Raw genomic sequence first — 26,967 nt, 5'->3', positions numbered from 1 at the left:
TATTATGCGTAGAAAAGGAACCACAAATATTTGTCCGCTCTGGGCCTTCTGTGTGAATTCTGGGATCACTTTGATTAACTGCATCCTCCTCCCCTTTGGGCCTTGGGGGCTGAAGGGCTGGGCTGGGGGAGGACTGAGGGGCCAGGCAGCAGGCAGCAGGTGAAGGTGAGTAGGAGGGTAAGCACAGCCCCAGAGCTCAGGCCCGAAGCAGGTCCCACAGTGAGCCCTTCCCCTGGGGCCTTGGGACTGGGAATACCAGAGACCCCAGTCCCGGGGCCCGGGCTGCCGGGCTGGGGATGCTGTGGGCAAAGGAAAGCCACGCTCATGTGTGGGGCCCCGGGCTCTCAACACCCCACTGCAACACCACTTCCCTCCTGACCCCAGACCTGCCAGTTTTCCAGGCAACGAGGAGTTCAGCGACACCAGCTGGGTGTCCCACAGCTGCCCTCCATTCTGACACTCAGGATGGACTCCCTTCACTTCAGAGGCCAGTTTCAAGTTCGGGTTGTTCCCTGTGCTTCTGACGACCAGCTGTAAAGTGGAGATTCCTGAGACTCCCTCCCCGGGTTTGACTAATTTGCCGGAGCAGCTCGCAGAGCTCAGGGAAACGGTTCGCTTACTAGATTACCTATTTATCATAAAGGGATACAACTCAGGAACGTGAAGAGATGCGTGGGGTAGGGTGTGTGGGAAGGGTGCCCAGCTTCCACGTTCCCCGGGATGTTCTACTCACCGCCCAGAGCTCTCCGAACCCTGTCCTTTGGGGGTTCTATGGTGGCTGCATTACATAAGCACGATTGATGAAATCATTGGCCACCGGCCCAGGATTCAATCTCCAGCTCATCCCCGTTGCCCTGAGCTGGCGGAGGGGTGGGGCTGAAAGCCAGATCAGGTTCGTTCCCCTGGCAACCAGCCCTCAGCCTCAGGGGCTTTCCAAAAGTCACCTCGTTAACACACACTCTTGTGAGTAAAAAGAAATTCCTTTCACCTTCGTGGCTGGGAAGCATTTTCAGGAACCAATGACAAAAGAGCAAATATAGCAAAAGATATGCTGTCCGCTCTCCCCGGAAGTTCCAACCATTTAGGAGCTGTGTGCCAGAAATGGGGATGAAGACCAAATTTATATGTTTCTTTCTTTCTTTCTTTTTTTTAAAGCTTCTATATTCTGAGGGAGAGAGAGAGAGAGTGAGTGAGAGCGGGGGTGGGGCAGAGAGAGAGGGAGACAGAATCCCAAGCAGGCTCCACACTGTCAGCCCAGAGCCCAATGCGGGGCTCGAACTCACAAACCTCGAGATCATGACCTGAGCTGAAATCAAGAGTCGGATGCTTAACTGACTGAGCCACCCAGGCACCCCCAAATTTATATGTTTCTTATTATAAGTCACAATATCACAGGAACCTAGGAAGGCCTGCCACCTGGGGTCTGTACCCTGAAGGGAGTGAGGCCCCAGAAGGGCCACTGGGATGTGGGCCATCCCAGTCAGAGAGCCAAAGGTTCTTCCTACCCCATGGCCCCTGGGACAGGGGTCCCGCAGAAGAGTCCCCTTGACGGCAACTCTGGATAGTTGTTTTCCTCCCCGAGGTTAAGTGACATCAGTAAAAACAATACACGCATATCACATGGATTATTTGTGGTCATTATTGGTTGATCCGCATGTCTGTGCCCCAGAGGATCCGTTGTTACAGCTTCGTAAGGTGCTTTATAGGGAGCTGGGGCTGAGTGGAAAAAATCACAGCAAGTCACTTCATCTCATTTTCTCATTTAACAAACAGGGACAATTAGGTGCTGATACTGTCAGAACTAAATATTGTCTTTTCTCAAAAAAAAAATAAATAAATATTGTCTTTTCTCAATTCTAAGCGGTAGCCTCTATGTCCGGTGGACCCTGTGTTTGAGGAGATTTGGGCATGAAGAGAAAGCAACACCTTGTTTCTTATCTAATGTCTAATTTAGTAAATCTCTTGGTGTTTTTTTTTTTTTAAACAGCTTTATCGGAGTAAAATTGACATGGGATAAACTGTACGTATTTAAAGGGAGCCATCTGATAAGTTTTAACATATGTGTGCACCCGTGAAGCCACCACCACGGTCAAGGTAATGAGCAAATACATCACCCGTAAATACATCACCCATAAATGTTTCCACACGTGTAATTTAGAGGACGGTGTTGTCTCAGAGCAGGGGCTCTGGAAGCTCTTGTTTGTCTGTGACTTTTTTGCAATGTGTTGAGAGAGAGGGAGAGAGGGAGAGAGAGATGGAGAGAGAGAGAGAGAGAGAGAGAGAGAGAGAATGTGAGTGGGGGAGGGGCAGAGAGCGAGGGAGACAGAGGATCCCAAGCCGGCTCTGAGGCTGACAGCAGAGAGCCCGATTCGGGGCTCAAACTCACCAACCTGCGAGATCATGACCCAAGCCAACGTCAGACGCTTAACCAACTGAGCCACCCAGGCGCCCCTGTTTTTAAATTGAAATTAAAAATTTTTGATTGTTTTAATGCTCTGCCGTCACATTTTGAAATTCTTAGTTTTATCTTTGAACTTGTGTGTTGGACGTGAAGTCCAATGGGACAGTGTCTGCATGTGAGCAGAAGAGACACACGGAATAAGAGTGTCCACCGTTCACATATAGTGTTCACAGTGCCCTGTGAGCATAGAATTCCGGTGAACTCACATTACGTGGACATTCAGTGGGACTCAAAGTGGGTACAAGGTAAGCATGTGATGGCCGTGACTGAGCAAATAGGGGTACAGCCCGAAGGACCATGCTTTCTGTTCCAATCAGAAGTGCCTTTGTAACCAAAAAAAGGGCACTGGTGTTCCAGGAGAACTCAGATGACCCAGAACCAGATCATATCCTTTCTTATCCATGTTACTGCCCTGTATCAGCCAACCCCTTGCACTAAGAACGGTGACCTAGAAGGAAAGAAGACAGGGAACGCGATACTTCCCTTTCCTTTCAGTGTTTCCTTACTCATGATGAGCAGCAGGTAGACAGTGTTAGTAGAAGGTGTGCACGTAAGATGTGACATACAAGTGATTCATTGGTTTCGTGCAGCTTTTCCACTGTCCCAGGGAGAATGAAATACACACACACATGTGCTGTGAAATACCAATGCTGTCATTTCAGTGATTCCACACAGGGGTTCGATGCTGTCACATTTGCATTCAAAACCGTCATCGTACAACATAAAGGTGAAGGGTAAATTTCATGCTAATAACTTAAATTAAAAAAATGTTTTAGAACAACATTAAGTAGTGAATAAACACACCATGGCATGTTAAGAGAGAGACCGTAGGAGAAAGGAAGAAGTACATTTTCCTAATTTTTTTTTAAATTTTTTTTAATGTTTATTTATTTTCGAGAGAGACAGAGACAGAATGTGAGTGGGTTAGGGGCAGAGAGACAGGGAGACACAGAAGCAGAAGCAGGCTCCAGGCTCTGAGCCGTCAGCACAGAGCCCGACGCGGGGCTCGAACTCATGAGCTGTGAGATCATGACCTGAGCCAAAGTCGGATGCTCAACCGACTGAGCCACCCAGGTGCCCCTACATTTTCCTAATTTTTGAGCGAGGGCTCCATGTTTTCATTTTGCACTGCACCCTGCAAATCGTATTCCTGGTCCTGTTTGGAATGCTTGCCGTCAGGATGCTTCCTCTCGGAATCCAGCCGCCATGTTGTGAGGAAGCCCGAGCCATATGGAAAGGGCCCGGGTGGATGGTCCAGCCAGCCATGAAGTCCATGGCTGTCGTTTTTCTGTCACTGAGATTGGGGGTAGTTTGATATGCAGAAATAACTGTGCCACAGCTTTATTCATTTGGGTTTTTTTCCCCATCTTTTTGTTCGTACAAATGAAGCTTCAGTGAATAACTTTGTACATGTATTACGTATATTCAGGACAGATTCGTAGAAAGGAAAGATTCCTGTGTCGAAGGGCGACTGCGTATGTAATTCTGTTAGCTTCCACCAAATTCCTCTCTAAACTCTTATTTTCCCCCCACATAGCTCTGGATTTACAGCGCATTTGTACATGTAAAATCTCCCCTCCCTGACACACCTATGTACGTAGAGAAGCACACAGAGAGAAAAATGCACCCAGCAAGGTACAGCCTGATGCATTGTCACAAACTAACCCTCACGTGGGTCAAGAAAACAGTCCTAGTCCCCTGAAAGCTGCCCTGGTGCCCCTTCCCAGGGAATCCTCCCTTCCACATATGAATTCACCCCTCTTCACCCATTCTTCTCCTGTCCTTTCCAGTTGGGGGCTAACATGTTCTCTACTGCTTGACCTCTGTGCTAGTCAACAGAACCTGTTGCACGGATGTCAGGTTCGTTAGATGCTCCTTGGCCTTTCTCTTGGGCTATTGTTCTCAGACTAGGTTCCTGTGTAGCCCTGGGGGCCTTTCTCAAACAGTAAGAAAAGACCAAATGCATGGCTTGGCTTCTGTCAGTTAACCCCAACCTTTGGGGTCCACCCCCACTTGTCTGCTGTCAAGCTGCAGCAGTGACAAGTGTTCAAGAAATAATGGGAAAACGTGTAAATGCCATAGGCTGCATTGTGAATAATCGTGGACGTCCTTTGTGGAGTAGTCTTTTGTGTAGGGACAGATCTTTCACGTACGGGACATAGATTTTCTTTGAACTTCAAACACCTTGAAAGATAAGTATCGCGATCCCAATCTCCTTGGGAGGGAAGACCCAGGTTCTGAGAGGGGAAACAGCTCGCTTAAGGTTAACACTCACATTGGAGGATGGTGAAGCCTATGAGCTCTGGGTTACTCCACGGCACTGGCTTCCTGCTGTTTAGACCATTATCTTCTGTGTCCTCGTTGTCTCTGTCTGGCCCTCAAGGGCCCGCCTACCTCAGTCCCTACCAGACCTCTGGCTTCTTCCCCTTCCTGAATGCTCTGGAGCTTTCCCCTGGGCCAGCCCCAGGGCCTTTGCATGTGCTGTTGCCTCTGCCTGGAACCTTCTTCTTCTTCACCTAACTCCTCCTTGTCCTATAAGGATGCCTTCCCCAACTAGTTGGTGTCGTTGCAACCCACATTCATTGTACTTTAGGTTGTTTGGTTAATTTTTATTGAAGTTCTGCTCTTTCCACCCACCCCAGACTATAAGCACCTTAGAGCAAGTGTCGTTCTGTCTTGTTCATGGCTGTGTTCCCAGTGCCTGGCACATAGTAGTTACTAAATACTTGTTGAGGGAAGGGACCATCTTACTTGAATCTTATGGCAACTTTGTGAAGCAAGCAGGGCCGGGAGGCTCATTCCCATTTTATGGTTGAGGAGAGTGAGGTCCAGAGAGGACAAGTCTTCTGATCTGTGGACACAGGCAGACCTGAGCGGATGTGGTCCTGACACCTCTCCCAGATACCAAGGGGCAGGTGAAGGTGGAGGGAAGAGGCCTCAGCCCACCAGGAGGCTTCCAGGCTGCTCAGATTAAAGTGGCCTGTCCCTGTCCCTCCCCTGCCCAGGCCACAGTGGGGAGGCCAGGGAGGTTGACAAGGAAGAAAGCGAAGTCCTACTCAGAAAAGATTTGGGGGCGGTGAGCCTGTGGCCAAGTGTTCGGAAGCCAGGACATGGAGTTGGGAAGTCAGAAGCAGGAAGGAAGGTCCTGTCCCGGCCCTGGAGGGGGTCGAGCAGTGACGGCAGGTCTTTATTGTCCTGTGTCGGATTGAAGCACCGGCTGGCTTCAGCTTGGCAACTGCTTATGTATTTATGAATTTTCCTTTAACCTTGGTCACAGGGGCCATAAGATCCAGGTGAAGCATGTTGTGGGGCATGTGATCTGGGTCCAAAGCCACCTGTGTAAAATCTTACTGTGTGACTTTGGCCAGGTGACTTTACTTCCCGGGTCTCCGTTCCCCGGTTTGGAAAAGGGAGAGATGATAATGATACCTATTGGTACTTAATGACCCATAAGGTCATTAAGGGGCTTCTTTGGATAATCTAAGGGGCCTGGTATAGGGAAATAATCGGAGACAACATCACAGACAACTTACCATGGACAGGCTCTGTCCTAGGTGCCTTGCAATGTACTAGGCCCTCACAGGGACTTTGGAGGCTCTTACATGATCCTTGTAAGGAGCAGAAGGGCCCGGCTCTCTGCAGAACCAGAGGGCTGAACCAATACTCTATGTGACTTATAGAGAGTAGCCACCACAAGCTGGGCCCTGAGTTCCAGGCCAGAGGGATGTAAAAGTCCACTGGACATGGGCGATTCCTCCAGGAAGACTGATGGCCACCTGAGACCCTTTGCTCAGAAGGAATTCATCAGGCCCAAAGCCTCCGAATGCCTAAGAACAGAGCAGAGGCGGAGCTGGAGAAGGACTGAGCTAGGTGGTGACCAGCCGTGAGCACAGGGTACCGGGGAGCTACCGAAGGTTTCAGGCAGGGGAAATGGCATGACTGTAGGCCAGGAGGAAGCAAACCCGCAGATGGAGCCCTATAGGGAGACCGCTGGGATATTCTGAGCAAAAGAGAAGTCTGGGGTGAGAGGGGGAGGTTCTGGAGGGGAAGCGGTGCTGCACAGATGGTTTCCCTCCCTGCACCTTTGGGTGAAGCTCCCCTGGCCTGAGAGGGAAGCTGTGGTTGAGGTTGGCAGAGCTGATCCCCGGCCATGGACTGATCAGCTCGACTCACAGGGAGGAAAAATATTTAACTCACTGAATTTTGGGGTCTTTCTGCTACATCAGCCTGGCTGGTACCCTAAGTCACCGTGTGACCATAGGCAAGGCATTTTACTTCCATGGGTCTCTGTTTCCACATCTGTAAAATGGGGTAATACCAGAACCCACCAGGATTCAGAGATGGTGCACGTAAAACCAGCATGGGGGAGGCAGGCAGTCAGCGCCCTGTGCTCCCACCCAAGTTCCCCCTGGTTGACCCTGTGTGGGAGACACTCCCAAGTTCCCATCTAGCCTGAGGGCAAGTCCCTTATTTTCTCTTCCTTCTTCTGACTCCCCCACTGGCACCCCGTGCAGGGCAGTGGACACAACCAGACCCTTGACTCAGATTTATACGATAACTGGGTCTGGGTGACTTTCAGACAGAGGTGATCCCGCTCCTGTATTTCACAGACTGGGAAACTGAGGTCTAGAGAGAGGCAGGAATTTGCGCCAGCTCCACAGAGACTCAGGCAGAGTGGTGGCTGGGTTCAGTCCTTGGTGGGCACTGCGGGGAGGAGTGATCTCTGATGTAAGTGCCGGCGGGGGGGAACTCAGCCCCACCCCGCTCCCCCTTGCTCACTGCGGTCTCAGCCACCCTGGCTCCCTTGCAGTTCCTCATGGTCACCTCAGGGCCTTTGCAATGACTGTTCCCCCTAGTGAACTTACCGTTCCCTGGCTGCCTCTTTCTCACTGTGTTAGTTAGTCCCCACTTTAGGCACTACCTCTTCAGAGAGGGCTTTCCCTGATCGCCGGAAGCTGGACCCTCTGCGATCTGTTTCTGCCTCCTGTTTATTTTCTTTACTTGCCATCTATTGTCAATTTAGTTTTACAAACTAAAAAAAAAAAATTTGGGTTTGGGCCTGTCTCTCTCTCTAGGCTGTTCAGTTCTGTGAGCACATGACCGTCTTGTTTGGTCCACCCCCATCACGCAGGCTGGCCTTGACCCATACACGCTGTGTGCATAAATGAATCTATACATGAATGGATAAATACGTGAGCGAATATTCCAGGCCTGGGTGTCCACCATCACATGGAATTTGCACGATTTCCCTGTGTACCCGACTCTACTCTCCCCACTGTGCAGATGGGAGAAAGGGAGGCTCCAGGAGATCTCACGGGGTAAGGCAGGAATGTGTCCGATGCTAAAGGCCATTGGACATCCCTGACCTCAGGACCCACGAGAACCTCAGTTGAGCAACTCCTTGTGAATCTAACACAGGGAAGTGACACATTTATCCTGGACGTGGCCTGGACCAGACTCCATTCTCCAAAGCACTGTTCCATCAAAAGATGCCCATGCCGTTGTTGCCAACGCAATGCCGTTAGCTTTCTGAAGCATCTTTAAATGCAAGAGGTGAAGACTCACACAGACACCGGGGCGGGGGGTGGGGGTGGGGATCTGGGAAATGGGGTCAGTCCCCCCAGCCACCAAGACAAGCCATCCTGATGCTAGCTGTTCCCTTCCTCCCTGCAAAGGGCCACCTTTTACCTCGGCCATGGCTGTCATCTCTGGGGTGCCCAGTCAACTCTCTCCCTCAGCGTGGAAACTGCTTTCGCCGGGGACATGCAGAGATCTTGGGAACAATGCAATCTGCCTGTCTGGCTCCACCGGGACCTATCAGGTACCAGTGATAAAAGCTCTTGTCTTGGAGAGCTTTCCAGAAAGTTCCTTTGGTGCTTGACATAAGTGAAGGGGACACTCCCCCAGCAGTTTTGTGGTTGGTGTCAGGATGCCTCAGAGAGGCCTGGATGAGGGAGGCAGCTCATAGATGGAAGGTGCACTGGAGGTGGTGATTGGCTGTGCCACCTTGGATGAAATCCTTTCCCTCTCTGGGCTCTAATTTACTCATGACTAAGATGGGGAGAATGCCGATCTGATATAGGAAGAGGTGATTCTGGATATGATTCTGCATAGGCTCAGAATCTGAATTCAAGGGCCCTATGAATGCAGATTCAGGTATCCCCGAAGCCAGTTCCTATGGGTGGTGGCCCCCAGGAGATCCAGCCAGGGCCAGGGCCACACCAGCCATGCCCCCATAGGGCCCTTGGGCTGCCCAGTGTCCTTCCATTGGTCCCGTCTGCAGGACAGGACACTGTGGGTCAGCATCGCTGTCAGGGGACTTCTAGAGGTCGGCAGGTCCTCTGTCCTTATTGTACAAATGGGAAACAGAGGCTCAGAGAGGGCCAGAGACTCTGCTCCAGGGACACAGCCGGGACAGCGAACCAGGGTCTGACAACCCCGGGCGGGACACAGCTGTGTCCTGGGCCAACCCGGGGATGAGATGGAGCCTGGGACCAGGCGTTGGGGGGAGGGGGGCCAGGAGGGGGGCAGAGATGGAGAGAAGGGAAATGGGAGTCAGAGAGATGGATGGTGGAAAAGTGATCGCTGGTTCTAGCCTGTCCAGCATCGCTGCTTCCGGAAACAGTGCCTGGAAACTGCTAGTCCACATGACTTGGGTGGCACTGACCCCAGCCCTGGTTCCAGGCCTGATTGGGTGCCCCAGGTCTGGTCAATCAGACTCACAGTGATAAGTACAAAGATGGGCACTAAAGGACCAGTCCTGGCTGGAGAAAATCATGCCCTTGCTGGAATCACGGGGACAGGGAAACTGTCTTAGGGATGCTCAGCTGGGAGGCCACCAGCCCAGGGCTGCTGGGGCCACCTGTCAGGAGAAAACCTGACTGAGAGTAAAGTCAACGTGGCAGGTGCAGGACTGAACGGTGAAGAGACATCATTTGAGCTCCTAGATCTAGCCCTGCCTGAATCCATCCCTAGACTTCCCGGTATGAGAGTCAATCCCTTCCTTAGGATAAGCTTTCTATCCCTTGTGCTGGAGAGTCCTGGCATGGAGGAGGGAGGAAGGTAGGAAGGAAGCATGACTATTTAAGAACAGGTATCTGAGGGTAACCTAAATCAGCCTGGCCTTTTTCAGAAAGCGAGTGTAGACGGCGATGTGGGCCTTCACCACCCCAGAGTCTGTCCGTGGGGCTCACAGCTTTGCCTCCACCCCGTCTCCAGCACATCTAGCCGCTAAGCTCAGCAGTACACAAATAAATGCCATGGATTCAGGAACACATGCTCACCTTGCCTGGGCCCGGAAGGAGCGGGGGCCCGCCCTAGGGGTGGATTTCCTCACCCTGTTTACCTCTCTGGGAACTAACGTTTATTAGGCACCTGCTCGTGCCAGGCTCTGTTACAAAGTTGACGTACATCCTTTCATCGCCTCCTTGCCACAGCCCAGCCAGGAGGGAGCTTCATCTCCGTTTCACAGACAAGATAACCGAGGCCTCGAGAGGCTGAGTCACTGGCCTCAAGTCCAAGAGCTGGAGCAGGTCCCTCCCACTCCAGAGCCCTGCCCACAGCGGATGTTAAACAAAGGCCTACCGAGCAAATGCGGTGTAAGGCCACGTGAGGCTTCTGAGCAGCACCCTGCCCGCCGTCCTTCCCCACCCTCGCCTGAAATGCCCCCATTGGCAACCATATCCTTTGTTGTTTCTAAAGAGATGAGCTTGCATCTGCGCGGGGTTTGCTCAGGGGCTCAGCTGAGCGGGGACCCAAGGGCAGGGGGACAAGGTGGGTTTTCCACCACCCCAGCCCCATCCAGCAGAAGACCTTCTGAAGACAGAGCATACCCTTAAGGGAAGAGCAGGTTGGTCTGGGCTGGCCTGGGTGTTGGCCGAAGATGGCAGGACTATGATGGCCTCGTCAGAACAGAGGAGGGTGACACAGTGAGGGGGTGGGTGGCCCCTCTCTGACCCTGTCCTCCGAAGGAAGTTCACGAGGAGCCCCTGGTCTCCCGGACCCAGGCGAAGGCTTGCTCTGCCCCCCACCCCCACCTCCTGCAACCCCCTAGCTGCGGGTGGCAGCACTGTTGGATCAGGTGGGAGGAGAGGGTTAGGGTCTCAGCTTGGAGGCTGGAAGGATCTGGACCTGAAGATTGGGGTCCTGCTCGAGGCGGAGTGGACGGTCCCCAACAGCCCGTGAACGTGAGCTGAGGTGAGCTAGGGTGACAGGGAGTGCTGAGAGGGCAGCCTCCGGGCAGAAATCTGGCTTTTCAAGGACCAGACGGAGCCTGGCAGGACCCCGGCCCAGAGCACAGATCGGAAACTTCGTTCTAGACCCTTCTTGAGGGGTGGAGTGTGTCTTCTTTGACCCAAAGCTGCTTCCGGTTGTTTTTAAGGGCTGTTCGGGGCCATCGCTGTGGCTCTTGTAGCCAGAAAGAGTGGGTGCAGGCGGGGGTGTAGCGGTGGAGCTCGGGGTCCCCATCCTGTCACATTTGACCAACTTTTCCCAAGGGCATCTGCAGCCCCGAGAGATGCTCTGCGATCAACAGGGCCTGTTTTCAAATAAGGACATTTGGAGAAAGCTGCCCATTCTAACTCCTTCACGGGCAGTCAAAAGGCATATGACCACATTAAAGGCCCTGACAGGTCCTGCAGCTAAGAATGCCTGTTCACGTTGATTTAACTGGGTGTTTCCCTCCCTCACGTGACTCCAGGTACTTTTTGAGGGGTGCCTGAGATATTCTCTCTGGAACATATTCGAGGACATGCCGGCGGTAAAGGAATGCCCCTTAGATCTTCTGAAGCCCCCGAGAGGCCAGGTCTGGCCTTCAGATGCTGGGGCCTGGGAGAAGTGGACTGTACTCGTATATTTCTTTGAGGACCTAAGTTAAGTTTGCTCTCCGCTCATTCAGGGTATTGGGACCCTCAAGCTGGCAGGGGACCGCTGCCGGAGACAGAAGGGAAGAGGAAAGAGGGATACTATAGAGTCAGATCCCCCCCCCCTCCCCCGCCACCCACCATCATGTCACAACTTGAGGAGAACAGGGAGGCAGCAGATCCTCTGGACTCCTGGGCAAGGAGGCCTGGCCCAGGGGGGGCCCGGGTGTCCAGGATCATACCCTGGCACTGTGTCCCGTGTTTGGATCCAGCTCGTTCAGGGAATACCGAGTCCCGGCTCTTCGTGTGGGTCCAGCGTCCGGGTGTCGCTGCTTATTAGACGCCCACGGGACGCACCATCATGCGGGTGGCCCGCAGCGAGTAGCTGGGGCCTTGGAAGTAGTGCCAGCGGATGCCGTTGAGCTTGCGCACGTGATGGTGAGCTGGGTAGTAGATACCATTGAGATTTGAGAGGCCGCAGGCATCAAACCACCATCCTGGTGGAGGGAGAGGAAGACGCTTTGGGGAGGTAGGGGCCAGCCAGGGGGCCGAGGGCAGCCCTCTACCCCGGGGACCCATCAGGGCTGCTGCCTCCTCCAGGGAGCCAGCTGGCAGGAGATGGACAGGGTGGGAGGGGCACCGGGATGGGAGGGAGAGTCCCAGACCTTCCGCTCAGCCCGTGGCCTCTGGGGGACGGCACCTTGATGGTCCCTGAGGTTGTGTCCGTCTCTCTGTGGGGCCCTGGTGCCTCTGTCTCTCCCTTTGGTCTCTGTTGCCCTGCCTTTCGGGGTCTGTCTCTCACACAATGTGTCCATCTGTCTTTCTGTGGTCTGCACATCGTCTCTCCATGTCTCCCTCTGGACTTCTGTTCCCGTGGGACTCTCTGTGTTCACTGCTCTATGTCTCTATGTCCTGATGTCTCTCTTATCTCTGTCTCTGCATCCCAGGAGGTCTCTCCTCCTATCTCTGCCCCTCCTACTCACCCCATCTCCTGCTTTCTGACCTGTGTCCCCCACGCCCAGGAGCACTGCCTGAGCCAGGCCTTGGTGGGGAGCTGCCCTTCTTGTCCCTCTGCCCACGTCTCCCCATCTTGGTCCTGCTCAGCCTGGGGGGGAGTGGGTTCTCAGGCCTGGGGTTGGGACCCCACCCCCCAGTCTCAGGCAAAAACTGGTGGTGCCTGTGTCAGGATGAGCAAGACCCTGAGGGAACCTTGAGGACTTGGTGGGGGAAGGGGCGGATAGAGCACAGCCAGGCCCGCCCGGGGGTGGGGAGGAAATAGGGGTGTCCAGCCAAGTGAGCCTGTGGGTGAGCGGGGCTTGAGCCCACTGGCACCCACCTCCAGACAGCATCTGGGCACACTTGCAGAGGCAGTTGTCATTGTCTGCATCACGGGTGCTGAAGTTGGTGCCTTGCAGGACCAGGCTGCTCTGGCGCCCTGCTGAGCCGCTGTATCCGCTCAGAGAAAGCCTGGAGGTCACCGGGAGGTGGTGATGGGAGAGGGGTCCAGAGTGAGGATGGGGCTGGTTAAAGAACGACCTCCCCAGGAGGCTTGGTCCTAGGCGGGGGCACCTCTCCGGTTGTTCTGGGGTGAGGGGCGCCCCAGCCTAGGGTTCTTCGGCCATCCCTGCCCCTGGATTACCCTCCCTGCCTGCTGCCTCCCCGGGAACAGAGCACCCACTGTGGGCCGGGCCTCCCTCATCTCACTGACCCCGAGTCTCGGACAAGAGTGAGAGGGATCAAAATAACGACGAGAATGAAGGTGATGGCTAACGTTTTTTTGAACGGCTACTGTGCCCTGGGCATCGTTCCAAGCCTTCATGTGGGTTAACTCATTCTTGCTCAGTCCTTGCAACACCCTATTGGTTCCAGTTTACAGACGAAGAAACAGAGCCCAAGAACCTGAGGAGCCTGCCCCAGGCCTCAGAACGGAAGAGGGTGAGAGCCAGATGCCAGCCCGGTGCATTTCCCTCGCCAGCTGACCGCCCTGCCACCTTCAGGAAGCCTTCCCTGACCACACCAGCCCACACGGCTCTGTGCCCCGGGGCAGCCCCAGCCCTGTGACTTGCACATCCGCAGCCCGCTGGGGAGGGTTTCTATTTCTCTGCCAGGCTGTGAGATCCTCTTGGGCATGTTCAGGCCTGCATGGTGATTACGACCATGAGCTCTGGGGGACAGAATGCCTAGGTTCGAATCCCCGCTCTGTCATTCTGCGGCAGCATGACCTCGGGCAGCCTGCGTCACCTGTCAGCTTCAGTTTCTTCATCTGCTAAAATGCTAATAACGGTAATATTAACAGTGGCGCCCTGGTCTGGTTATTGCGGTGGCAAGACTTCGGCGTGTGATGAGTGCAGAGCAGGGCAGGCATGCAGTAAATACTCAGCACGTTGAGGGCTGGCTGTCATGTGTCCCTGTGTTCCCAGCCCTTGGCATGTGGCTGGCACGGGCTCCTGCTCAGCCTGGTTGGAGAGAGTGTTTCGTGCTTGTAGCACAGGCAACGCAGGTGGGGACCTGGTCTGAGGACGATGAAGAAGGTCCTACGGGTGGAGGAAAATGGACACCAGAGGCGGCCAGGGAAGCTCAGGGAAGCTCTGGTTCCCCCAGGGCAGGGCCTGGGAGATGCCCCCTTGTGGGATCAGGAGGAAATGTGGGGCTTGGGCACGTGGCCTGGCTCGGTCCCTGCACCTCCCACCATGGGCTCTGCCTGTCTGTGGTGAGGCAGGGGCATGGCCTTCGGGGCCAGATGCTCTAACCGTGAAGCTCTAACTGTGCCCTTAAACATGCAACCCAGGGCTCGCCTGACTGGTGTTGTAGCCCCCCCACCCCGGAAAGAGGCCCATCTGGCCAGGGCTCTCGGGGGTGGGGACAGACAGGTTGGCCCATGGCTTCATATAGTCCCAGCTTCTCTTTGTGGCTATTATAGGCTCCCCTTGAGGCTTCAGCGATGTCAGTTCAAGGTCAGGCTTGGGGCTCTGGCTGAGGTTCGGGGTGACATTCAGTCTGAGCTGGGTAGAATCGGGGCTGGACAAAGCCGATGGGCCTCATGGGGGTTACTCCAGCAGCACTGGCCTCCCTACTGTCTCCAAGTCCTCAGCTCAGTCTCTGCCTCCCTTCCCCTCCCCCGTGGGCGCCAGAATGGGGATCTCGTGACCCCCGGGGAATTCTCAAGTCGGGGACCAGGATGCCCCACGTGACTCAGTGCTGAGACCCATCTCGAACATGTGCATGGCTCAAGCCTGGGGAACTCAAACACACAGGCCTCCGGGTATCCCCAAGTTAGGCACACAAGGTGTGTTTTCCACGTGTCCGTGGATCTGTGGGTGGGTCTGTGCATCTACAGTTGTGAGCGTTTGGATACTGTTGTGCGTGCCTGCGCGCATATGTGTGCGTGTGTTCTGAGTCTGTGTGTCAGTATCTATGGTGGAATCTGCCTTCGTGTCTGGAATTGCGCGCGTGTTACCTGTGAGGGCTTCTGCAAAGCACCGCTGCACGTGTCTGTGCTTGCTTGTGTAGCGATGCGCTTGTGTGAGTCTGTGCGCTCTGTAGGCCTACGTGTGTGCCCCAGAGGTGTGGTGAGCCCCTCCACATGTGCACGTGCGTCTGTGCCCGCCCTTGCGTATCTCTGTGTATCTCGCACTTGTAATCAGATCTGGGTGTGTGGGCACCTTTGGGGGGCATGTGCCTGTGCCTTGGCCGTGCCTCCTGCTTCCTCCCTCCCTGTGGGCCACTTTCTCTTGCAGGCTTACGCATGTGCCTTAGTCAGGCTCTAGAAGGCCCTCATTATTGTGTCTGACAAATAAGGGTGGCCTTCCCGCCCCTGATGCCTATGCTTCCCTGCCTCTGGGCTTCCCTGTGGGGATCCTCCCCACCTCAGCCGCCAGCTGACCCTACGGTGGGGGCACGGGGACCAGCATCTGTTCTGTCACTCTCCCCTTGGCTCTTCTCTGGCAGTTTCCACATCTCCCTCTGTTTTCTAGGATCTCCGTGCCACCCCTCCCCCCCCCCCCGCTGCCCCCTTCGCTCCCCCCCCCAGACTCCCAAGCCTTTCCTGAAAGAGCAGGGACTCTTCCTTATGATCTTGAAAGAGACTTGCTCAGGTTTGGGGTATCCGTGGCCAGCTGGATGGAAGGAACCCCCTCTCTGCCTTTTTTCAAAACATCCCCACTGCCTGGGGGTGCCCTTCCTATTCTCTCTTTGTCTGGAGGATGCCCACCCTTTATAGGCATTACCTCCTCCAAGGAGTCCTCCCTGTTCACACAAGCATCTCTATGCCCCTGTGTGTTCCCCACAGGCAGCTAGTGTCTTCCCAGGAGTGTGGGACTGCCTGTGGACATGCTCACCCCCAGACACACAGGACCCACGACTGTGAACGAAGCAACGGGGATAGGAACAGCAGTGAACTCACACAGAGCAGACGAGCCAAGTGTGTGAACAGCTGCCTCGGGGTCAGCAATTATATTCTTTGCTGAGCATTTACTAAGTACCAGGCACTGTGTTAATGCTCGGTGTGCAGTATCTCATTTGAGCTTCATAGCACTTTGAATAAGGTAGGTACACCTAGGGCACCCATTTTACAGATGAGAAAGTGGAAGCATTTCTTCGGGATCACTGAGGCAGATAGGGATGGAGTCAGGACTTAAGCCTTGGCTTTAGTGGCTTGACTAGGAGTCGGCAGCGTTTTGTGGTTACTCCCTGGTCAGCTCGAGGAGTAGCGGGGAGAGGACCATCCAGCTTAGCCCTTGCCTCGCCCAGACCCAGGGCATGGTTCATTCAGCTCTGAACCTGGCTGTTTAAGGAGGACTATTATCAGATTGGGGTGGGTCCCGTAAGGAGGATGTCAGAACAACTTAGCTGAAGGATCCAGGGCGTCTAATAAGAAGAGAAAGGAGTGGGTGGAGCGTAATATCGAAAAGCTCCCTGAGATGGAATTAGACCTAAAGTGCAGGAAGACGGAGAATCATCCGATTCCTTTGGAGGAAGTGACTTCCCCTGTCAGTGGAGGCATCCCAGCCTGGCTGGCTGGTGGCTGGGGCATATGTGCTAGCATCACATGAAGCCCCAGGTGACAGGTGATGTCCTTTGCAGACTTGTGAGTGGGAGTCTATGATTTCAATCCTGTCCTGGTTCAAAGATAGCCAGGACCCAGTCGTATCTTCAAGAACCCTGAGTTTCTCAGAGAGGCAACATCATGTAGTAGAAACACCCTGGGTGTTGGTAGCAGAGAGACCTGAGTTCAAATCTAAGCTCTACCTAACTTGTAACTTGGGGCAGGATACTTAAGCTGTGTGCCTCAGTTTCCACATCAGTAAAGCAGGTGCGGCAATGCTTACCTCAGCGTGTTGTGGGAGGATTAAATGGAGTAATATGCCTGGAACAGAGTAGGTGCTCAGTAAGTGCTCATTTCTTTTCCGAAATAGAGCCAAGAACCGAGCCGAGGGAGGTGTGGGAGACCTTGATGATTTCACATTACGCTCATATTTAAGCCCATCCCGCAGTTAAGCAGCGGAAGTCCAGACAAGCCAGAACATTGACTTGCCCAAATTGACAAAGCGAGCTGGAACAGAGCCAGAAGGAGCTCAGGTTCCCTGTTTCGTAGCCCAGGGACCTTTCTACCTTACCCCACAGCATGGGACAGGCTGGGCTCCCCGCTCTGGGCCTCAGGAATATGGCTGCCTCGGGGTGACTGACCTGAGAAGGCCCTTTCCTGCTCCTGGGATGGCAGCGTCAGCGACAGTCTCTCCACCCCACCCAGTGGCCGGGACGTGCTGAGTGTTAACCGGCCGCCTCCAGATCCCGTGACGTGCGCCCAAATGGGGGACAGATGGTAGGAACAGGAGACGCCCAGGGATTGACCCTTGGTGCGGACTCTACAGCCACTAGCCCGGGACCCCAGCCCGCCCACCAGCCTGGGCCCCGAGCCCACCTGTACAGCTGCCCCTCGCTGCCCAGCTGGAAATGCTCATACTGAGCGTAGGCCTCGTTGCCTTCCCAGTCTTGCAGCTCCACACGCAGGGAGTAGGCTGTGCGGCCGGTGAGCTGGTGCATCACCTCATTGCCCAGCCAGTGCTCCCCTGCCGGGTCGCCGAAGCCCTGTGGGGAGCGAAGGGTGGGGGTGGGCTTCATGCTGCGATGGGAGGCCGTGCCCCTGGCCGAGGAGCTGGGCTGGGCCGGGCTCCAGGGCCACTTAATCCAAAACCACTTTGCCTAATGACCAAGTCCATAAAGTACAGTGTGGGCAGGCCTGGGAATGGGAGTTCTCCACCTCCTAGAGAAAAAAAAAAACAAAAAAAACAAAAAAAACAAAAAAAAACCCAAGATTTTTGTAAAACTGGGTAAATTCTGTTAAAAATAATTGAAATCACATTTCTGTGGAGTTTCAGAACAGGCAAAATGAATCCGTCGTGCTAGAAGTCAGAATGGCAACTACCTTTTGGGGGAGTATTGACTGGGGCACGAGGAGGCACAGGGGGGCACCAGAGGGGCTTCTGTGGTGCTGGCAGTGCTGTATATCCAGCTTTGAATGGTGGGCACGTCGGTGAACACACAGGTAAAAACCCACTGAGTATCTTCCACTTTTAAGATTTGTGCACTTAGCTGCATGTGTGTTGGACCGCAACAAAACATTAAAAGATTTTAATCGGGGGCATAAATTGTAGAGCGACCTTTGTTGGGTGGCATGGCAACTCCTGCAAAATTTCAACAACACAGAAATGCAAAGCTAAGCGCGTTAGTGTCGCACGGTGATGAGAAACCTGTCCTCGGCCCGAATAATAATTCAGCACCAAGGACAGGGGCACACCTAAACCCCACTCCCCACTTCCGTCCTGCCTCGCTGCCGATTAGTCTGTTAGTATTCAGTGCTCTTGTGTATTTCTGTGTCTGAGCATCCCCTTTCTTTTTTGCCATTTTAATACTTGTTTAAAACTCAATTGGCTCAAGGACACTCATATCTTAATTTGGTATTTATTTTTAAGTGCTGGTCAAATGAACAGTACGCAGCCACAACTAATGATATTGTTGCATTTCCACATACCTTCTTCTATTTCTTTTGCTTGTGGAAACTTTAAGAGCTTTTAAGCCAGCTTGCCAAAAGTTCTTTACTCAAAAGTTAATTTACAACTTGGAAGACACTAGGGCACTACTTCTCATCTTGTAAAATGCACTGGGTCTTTGAGCCAGCAATTCCACATTAAAGAATCTCTCCTGAAAATGTGATTATATATGTGTGCAAAGATAAGGACATTCATTTAAGCAACGCAGTCAGGGGTAGGCAGGGGAGACTACTTTTTTCTGTTCCATTTTTGTATTCTTAAAAAAAATTTTTTTAAAGCAATATGTATGTATAGTCTTTACACAAATAAAAAAAATAAAGTTAAACTTTTATTTTTAGGATAGATGTCAGAACCTGCAAAAAGAAGGTTCAATTTCAGGTGAGGGAGTCCCTGACAGTGAATGTGCACTAGGAAAATCTGTTTGAAGGTGGTTGGTTTTAGGTGGGTTGATTCCCCCCCTCCGCCCCCGCCGGGGAGGGTTGAAGGCAAACCAGTGCCCTGCCTACAACCCCCCTGCCCCAGTTTCAGGGCTGAAAAGCCCCTTCAGCAGTGTTACCTGTTTGTAATCTCTCCAGTTCCGCTGGAAATTCACGCTGCCATTCTCACGGCGCTGGATGAGAGTCCATCCGCCTCCATTGGCCTCCATGTCACAGAACACCTGGAAGGAATTGGGTGGTAGTGGTGGTGGTTGTGGGGGGGAGTTGGAAGCCCTTGGAAGATGTCAGAAGCAGCTCTGGACCAGCCCCATTTTGATTTGGCTGACAGTTTCACAGAGCAACAGGTGAGCCTGGTGGTCAAGGGCATCAGAAATATCCAGGTTCACATTTCCCACTTAGTGTCATCATTTTTTCTAAAGTCGTGGACAAGCGATGTCCTCTCAGAGCCTTCCTTTCCTCGTTTGTAAAATGTAAGTGTTAAAACCTTAACCTCTTTGTGCCTCAGTTTCTCACCTGCAAGTTGGCTTGATGCAAGAACTATGTATAATGAGTCATCCAAAGAAAAGAGTCTGGGCATATTGGGAACTAAGTAAACGGAGGCTTTTCCCCCGCTATTATTGCGAGGTTGTGGTAAGGATTAAATGCTGACAGGTGTAACATGCTTGGCACACGGCGTAGACTCAGGAAATGTTATTACATTCAGCGGGCAAATGTTTTCTGAGCATCTGCTATATACCAAGCTCCATTCAAAGTATGGGAGGTGCCAGTATGGATAAGACAGAAAGAGTCTTTCTCTCAAAGAGCTCACCATCCATCATAATCTCTTCTTTCAGCCTAATCTTTGTTCGTATTATTCTTCCAGCCAGTTCAGTACATGTTCAATGTTCAGTGAAGACACACTTGGTCCCTGGTCCCATACTAGGTGACAGAGACGCGTCAGAGATCAATCAACCCTCAGGGCTGGCTTGGTCTGGAGGATATGCCTGGCTGCTATGATGGGGCAGGCAGACTATCGGTTATGAACATTTGGGCAGCCACAAGAAGAGCTCCTAAGAAGGAGTCACTGGGCAACCCTGGAAGGCTTCTCAGAGGAGGTAGCATTGGAACAGGGCTTTGGACGATGATGTGACAGGCAGACAAGTGGAAATGGCAGTGAAGGGAGCGGCTCTTAGAAAGTAGAAGCCTGCTCAGGGAGAGGCGACAGTGGCATTTGTTGTGGGAGTAGCGGAGGGTACAGTAAGGGAAACTGAGGTCCAGAGAGGAGAAGGGGCTTTCTCGAGGCAAGTGAGACTAAATTACGCTGAGGTCTGAGCCCAGCTCTTTTGCCTCACAGAATTTCACCATAGCTGAATTTCATATAGAATGAACCTAATTTCATATAGAATATTTACCTAAAAAGTAGTGTCCCTTAAAAAAAAAAACTTAAATACTTAGATGAAATGTAAGGAAGATGAAATTTCAGAAGGAAATCTTATCAGTACCACAAATCGAACACTAGTAACACTTGCTTTTAGTCAAATAATTGTAAAAATAAATGTAACGAAAACATGAAATTCTAGCTAGACATCGAGGGCCTGATCTCTTTGTTAAAAGAGGAGTTTAGCAGGTGTGTGTGAAGTGTTAAAGACGGCCTGGAAACAAACATATATAAATGTATACAATATATATATATTATAGGAAGTCAAAGAAAATTGAAAAGGGAATTAGGAAGTGCAAAGACTGACTACTTGTTCTCCATACTCTTTTACTTCTGGGCCTGGCTTCCAAACCCTCCCTCCTGATACCCACACTTCCCCTCGACCCCTCATCCATCTCATAAGTGGACCTCCAAAGCCCAGGGCAACATTCACTGAAGACACTCACTGGAGATGGTGGGGTCTCTATTGGCCCTGGTCCCTCATTTCCCACGTGCAGCAGAGCCCCCACACCTGCATTCAACTGGACTATATGTAAATTAGAAATAAGCCTCTTTGTGGGGCGCTTGGGTGACTCAGTCAGTTAAGCGCCCGACTTCCGCTCAGGTCATGATCTCACGGTTTGTGGGTTGGAGCCCCACCCCGGGCTCTGTGGGGACAGCTCAGAGCCTGGAGCCTGCTTCGGATTCTGTGTCTCCCTCTCTCTCTGCCCCTCCCCCACCCCTGCTCGCTCTCGCTCTCTCTCTCAAAAATAAACATTAAAAAAAATTTTTTTTAGGGGCGCCTGGGTGGCGCAGTCGGTTAAGCGTCCGACTTCAGCCAGGTCACGATCTCGCGGTCCGTGAGTTCGAGCCCCGCGTCAGGCTCTGGGCTGATGGCTCGGAGCCTGGAGCCTGTTTCCGATTCTGTGTCTCCCTCTCTCTCTGCCCCTCCCCCGTTCATGCTCTGTCTCTCTCTGTCCCAAAAATTAAAAAAAAAAAAAAAAAAAAATTTTTTTTAAACTAGAAATAAACTTCTTTGTGTTAAGCCCCTGGATTTTCAACGTTTGTTTGTGGTTTCAGCCAGCATTACCTTTTTTTTTCAATTAAAATTTTTTTTGATGTTTGTTTATTTTTGAGAGAGAGAGACAGAGAGAGAGAGAGAGAGGGACAGAGTGTGAACGGGGACGTGGCAGAGAGAGAGAGAGGGAGACACAGAGTCCGAAGCAGGCTCCAGGCTCTGAGCAGTCCGCACAGAGCCCGACGTGGGGTTTGAACTCAGAACTGTGAGATCGTGACCTGAGCTGAAGTCAGATGCTTATAACCAGCTGAGCCACCCAGGCGCCCCACAGCCAGCATGATCTTAACCAACACAGAACTGTTTTCTGCCATTCCAACTAAAAGCATCTCTGGAGAAGATGCAGAAGGATGTACTTCCAGCTCTGGGAACTTCTGCTTTAACCCCCACATTCTGACCTCTGACTCCCTTGGAGGCTCCCGAAGGTAGGGTCATCCCACCTTCTCTGGTATCTCAGATGTTGGACAAGGCCTGAAGCTGACTGGGGCGGGGGGAGGCGGTGACCTGTCGGGGAGCCCCTTGGCTCAACACCCTCCGCTAACCTCAGCCCCCAGGGAGTCCCCTAACCTTCCTGGGCTCCGTCATATTGGCCACGTGGATGGTGTAGACGCCACTGGCGTTGGCCCCGAAGCGTTGGATCTCTGCACAGTCCTGGAACACCTGCTCAGCTGCCCTCACGGAGGCTGCAATGTGACAACGCAAAAGCAATTGGAGGTAAGCTAAGGAGAGAGGGAAGGGGCCAGGTGAGCCCTACTTCCTGCTGGGTTCCAGGTTGGGAGATGCTGGGGACAGGGAGAGGTATCAGACCTGAGAAAGTTTCCTAGAGGAGGGGAGCGAGCTGGGGTCTGGATAAGGAGCAGGATCACCTAGGAGAAGGGGAAAATGTTCCAGGCAGAGGGAACAGCGCGTGGGGGGGCTCCAAGGTGGGAAGAGTCCTGGCGTGTGCCAAGGATGGGGTGGTGTGGGAAGGTAGTGGAGGCCAGGGAGGCGAAATGACCCACACCATGAGACCAGAGCTGAGCCAGAGAGAGCTCTGGCTGTCTGACGAACTTGACGGGAGCAGGGCGAGGCTGGCACAGGGACGTTCAGAGAGGAACGAGAAATGCGGTTGAGTTTCAGCAGGCGCCAGGTCAGCCTCGGATGCCAGGGTGAGGAAGGAACCCAGACTGTGCGGAGGAAGAGGGCTCCGGCTAAAGCGTGGAACGGAGACTGCAGGGGATAAGACTCAAACCAGGGAGGCCGCAGATGAGGCTGCTAGGGTCTTCCGGGAGAGGTAACTGGGGTCGGAACCCCGGTGAGGCACGTCCCCCTCAACCGAGGGCTAAGGGAAAGGTAACTGGGTCAAGGGCACATAGCTGGGGGCATGGGCAGAGCCTTCCCTGTCTCTAGGTCTTACGAAGGAGTCCTTAGAGCGCCCTTCGGTAGGAGGCACAACCCCACGGTGCCCTTCTCTGGTGACAGCAGGGCAGGGGCACAGGGCATTTGGGCAAAGGGTGCCTGAGGCCAGGCGCCCAGCACAACCTCCTACCCAGCCTGGCAAGCAGACACGGGATCACAGCTGGAGACTGGGTTAGCGGTGAGCCTGCGGGCAGAGGCACCGGGCCCGGGCCTGTATCTGGGGCTGAGCTACAACAGACCCACACGTGGGACTAATTTAGGCAGTGTCACTGCCAGGGCTATGGCACAAGCCAGCGATGCGTTCGGGTCCCTCCACATCTCATGGTTTGGAAGGACTCCACTTCTGCCCGTGGCTTCCTTGGGGCCTCACATCCCTCAAACCCAGCAGGGCCTGCCCCACTTAGAGCCCTGGTGCCATCCTCTGGCCCTAAATCGCTGCCAGCCTTAGTGCCTGGAACGCGTCACTCCGGCTGGATTCCTTGTGCCTTAAAGGCTCCCCAGCCTCCTGCCGTGCTGATCCTGCAAGGAGTCTTTCCCTCCCACCCAGCCGTTCTCCACTGCCCGGTTCCAACTGAGCTTCCTAAAACATAGTCCCGCTGGGTGTAAAAACCTTCCCACAGCTCCTGACTGTCCTCAGGTTGGTGTTCTTTCTCCTCAGCCCTGCCTTTTAGGTCTTCTGTGGTCTGGAAATGTCAGCTGCATTGCTGGCACACAGTGGGTGCTCAGTTAGGGTTCTGCTGACTGAGTGACTCAAGCTGAAACCAGCAGGGTCTCGGCCACCCCAAGCGGGCCCCCTCAGAAGGAGTCAGTGAGAACCGACCCCGGCCTTGATCTCCCCTCTCAGCAGCCAGGGCCAGAGATGCCTCCTCACTTCTGTGGGGCTCTCCTGGGTTTAGGGACGAGGGCAACAGGGCGAGAGAAGGCCTTGGGGAACACTGAGTCCAATCTCTCCACTCTACAGATAGGGAAACTGAGGCTGGGGGAAGGGTGGGGCAAGCCGAAGCAAGTGAGGGTGTCGGGTGGATCCTGGAACCCAAACTTATGCGTCTGGGCTGGGGGAATCCTTATTATTGTTATCACTTTCACAAATAGATGGCGAAACTGAGGCCAAGAGAGGGACATGCCCAAGGTCACTCATGGAGTTAGGGGGTGGCGTCTGCCTTGGCTCCTCCTAGGACTCTCGTGCTCCTCGTTCGTTGTTAGTCTTCGTTGTCATTTCTATCTCCCAGGTGCCGGGAGAGGGGACGGGCCTTGCCCGCAGTGGCTTCCAGCGAAGCGGGAGGGTAAGCAGGATCTCCCTCCCCTCCCCTGCCCTCCTCCCGCACCGCACCAGGCGCCCCCTCGCTCACCCGGGCCCTGGGCCACGACTCGCACCAGGCGCTGCACGGACTCCAGCAGTTGGCGCTGTTGGCGCTGCAGGAGGCTCGAGTTGCTGCTGGCGGCGCGCAGGCTGCGCTCCAGGCCCGCGAGGGCGCCGCTCTGGCGGCCCAGCAGCCGCCGCAGCCGCTCCTTCTCGCCGCGGAGAGAAGCCAGCTCCGCCTGCTGTTGCGTCTCCAGGGCCTGCACCCTCGTCTCCAGCGCGCTGCGGGGCGGGGGCGCACGCGCGTCAGCCCGCTGTCCCCGCCACGCGGTCACACTCGAGGGCTCGTCCCCGGGGCCCCGGGGGCGGGGGGCACTCCCCTAACAGATCGGTAAGGAGGCTCAGAGAGGTGGGGCGCCTGCCCAGAGTTACACAGCCCCGGGGAGGTGAGGGGGGGGGGGGCGTGCCCCCCCCCCCCCCCCCCCCCCGCAGCAGAGAGCGAGGAGGGGAGGAAAGAGAGACCGGAGACCTGGCTCTGGAAGAAGATGGATGGATCGGGGTCCAGAGAAGAAAGGGGTGGTGGTGGCGGGGGCGCCTGGGTGGCTCAGTCCTTAAGCCCCTGACTCTTGATCTCTGCTCAGGTCACGATCACCGGGTTCCTGGGATCCAGCCCCTCGTGGAGCTCTGCACTGCGCTGGAGCCTGCTTGGGATTCCCTCTCTGTCCCTGTCTGTCTGCCCCTCCCCTGCTCTCTCTCTCAAAATAAATAAATACGAAATAAAATTGAAATAAAGAGAGAGAGAGAGAGAGAGAGAGAGGTGGGGGTGGAAGGAAGTGCCAGGAATGATAGCTTTGATATCAAAGCTTTTGATATCAATGCCAGCCTTGATAAGGATGTCCTTATCAAGTCCACAGTATGCCTGCCCTTTGACCTAGCAGTCTGCTCCCAGGAGGTAACCTCTAGGGAGCATGGGCAGGAGTGCCCCTTGGGGGATCGGTTATAATAGAGAAAAATGAAGGGCCTGAATGCCCAGCAGCCAGGGCCGGCTGGGCCTGTGCTGTCTCCACATCCCTGGAAATGCTCTGGGGGCAGAGCGCATCTGGGCGGAATTGGAAAGATGCCCAGGACCTGAGTGGGACTGCACCCTGGACACGAGTGCCTCTCGTCCAGCCCCATGTGTGGGTGACCAAACAGAGGAAGGAAAAAGGTATTGCTGTAAATGCAGAGGGAGACCCGTGAACTTATAGGAAAAGGCTTAGAGAGGCACGTGGAAGGACACGGTGGTGCCTGTGTTTGCAGAGAAAGTGAAAGAAAATCCACGAAGCGTTGTTACTCCTGCCGAGCGAGCGAGCGAGCTCGCGAGCGGGCTGGAGTGGATGGTGATGGAGAGGAGGAAGAGGGGAGGCGGGTGGGGGGAACCGACTTTCCCTTTCATTTTATACGGGTCTCTATTGTCTGGCGATATAACAAGCGTGGAGCATTTTTGGCATGGGTTTAAAAAAAAAAAGAAGAGTTTTAAAAAAATAAAAACGCTTTTGACTCAACTCTTCCACTTCTGGCATTTTCGCCTGCAGGCTGGCTCACGTGTGTGTGTGCAGCGAGGTACGGGGACATTATTCACCGCCTCACGTTGAAGAGTAGAGAAAGACAGGAAACAACAACCTTACTGCCCATTCGCTGGGGACGCGGGAAAATTAGGGTGGGCACAGCCATGGGGTGGAACGTTATCCAGTTGGAGAAAAGAACGAGCAACATGCAATGAGGGAACGGTTTCCGGGATACTTGGAAAAAAGAGCTGGACGCTCCATTTGGGATCAAGAAGGATAAAAAAAGGGATATATTTGTTTACATATCCATAAGAAACCCCCGAACGTCAGCTTACAGAATGTCCGCTGGGGGACAGGGATTTCTGTCTGGTGTTCACTTCTGTACCCCCCAGTGTCTCGAACAGTGTCTCACATGTGGTAAGAGCTCAAAAAATGACTGGTGATTGAATGAATGAAAGGATGCACACACACACACACACACACACACACACACACACACACAGCCAGGGAGAGCGGTTACCTCTGCCGTGGGTGGGTGGCTGGCTAAGGGATGGAGATAGGAGGGAGACGTTCTCCTATCTGTAAGGTTACGCCAACCCATTCTCCAGACTAGCACAATGAGTCTAGCCGAGGCAGAAGGAATTCCCCCCCCTGAACCCCAAAGTATGCCATAGGAAGAGAAAAAAAACGGGGGCACACTTGGGTTCTAGAAATTTAGCTGTCTCCATGGGCCAATAGCATATTGGTGATATCCTCCCTCTACACGGATTTCTAGACAGTGCCCATTCAGACTGTCCCAGTCCCTGGCCTGCCCCACCTTGGAGTGGCGGAGTAGGAATAAGAAGGTGGACAAACTAGCATTAGCTGTACGCAGATCAGAGAGACGCGGATGAGCCTTAGGTCCTTATTGTGACCGGCGTGCGAGCAACTGTAACACTGTAATATCTCCCCCTGTACAGAAGGGGGTGGCTGTGTGGGTTTTGCCTCCTCCAGCACCCTGACCTTGACAGTTTTTCTCCACTCAGCTCGAAACCAAGATGAAATCAGCCTCAGATGCCAGTTTCTCTGCCTAAGGAAGGAAGGAAGAAAGGAAGGGAGAAGGAAAGGAAAAAAAGGAAGGAACGGAGAAAGAATCAGGGCGTCCTGAGCCCCCAGGGAAATGCCTGTCTCCCGTCTCCACCCAGGGGTGCCTGCTGGGCCCCCAGCCCAACCTCAGCCCAGCCCCAGGGCCCAGCTTTTCTCCCAGCTTCAGTCTGGACTCCAACCCTGGTTTCCGTCCTTACCCCAGCTCTGGCTCCAGCCTGAGCCGCCCAAGTATTCCCTCATGTCAGTCCTAACCCCGGGGCCCCAGCTCTGGCCCCCGCCCCTGTCCAAGGTACTAGCCCAAGTCCAGCTTCCAACCCTGGCCCCCGCCCCGCCCCGGCCCCGGCCCCTGCGCCCACC

The 26,967-nt window shown here is 53.8% G+C and overlaps 1 protein-coding gene across 2 annotated transcripts in view; it reads right to left on the bottom strand.

Moving 5' to 3' along the window:
- Positions 1–7,431: 7,431 nt before the first annotated feature.
- The window catches only part of ANGPT4 (angiopoietin 4), a 44,908-nt gene continuing 25,372 nt past the window's right edge, over positions 7,432–26,967 (bottom strand). For both annotated transcript variants that reach the window (XM_078444184.2, XM_078444183.2), the window contains 6 exons: positions 24,027–24,259; positions 21,847–21,962; positions 18,928–19,029; positions 17,243–17,409; positions 12,659–12,789; positions 7,432–11,819 (listed from right to left, as the gene is read on the bottom strand). In XM_078444184.2, coding sequence (XP_078300310.2) covers positions 11,659–11,819; positions 12,659–12,789; positions 17,243–17,409; positions 18,928–19,029; positions 21,847–21,962; positions 24,027–24,259 — 910 coding nt within the window. In that variant the 3' untranslated portion in view covers positions 7,432–11,658. The remainder of the gene's footprint in view (positions 11,820–12,658; positions 12,790–17,242; positions 17,410–18,927; positions 19,030–21,846; positions 21,963–24,026; positions 24,260–26,967) is intronic.

This window comes from Panthera onca, chromosome A3 (assembly GCF_046562875.1).
Source record: "Panthera onca isolate mPanOnc1 chromosome A3, mPanOnc1 haplotype 2, whole genome shotgun sequence".
Lineage (NCBI taxonomy): Eukaryota > Metazoa > Chordata > Mammalia > Carnivora > Felidae > Panthera > Panthera onca.
Note: the sequence above shows the minus strand (reverse complement) of the source record. Positions and strands in the feature narration are given on the sequence as shown.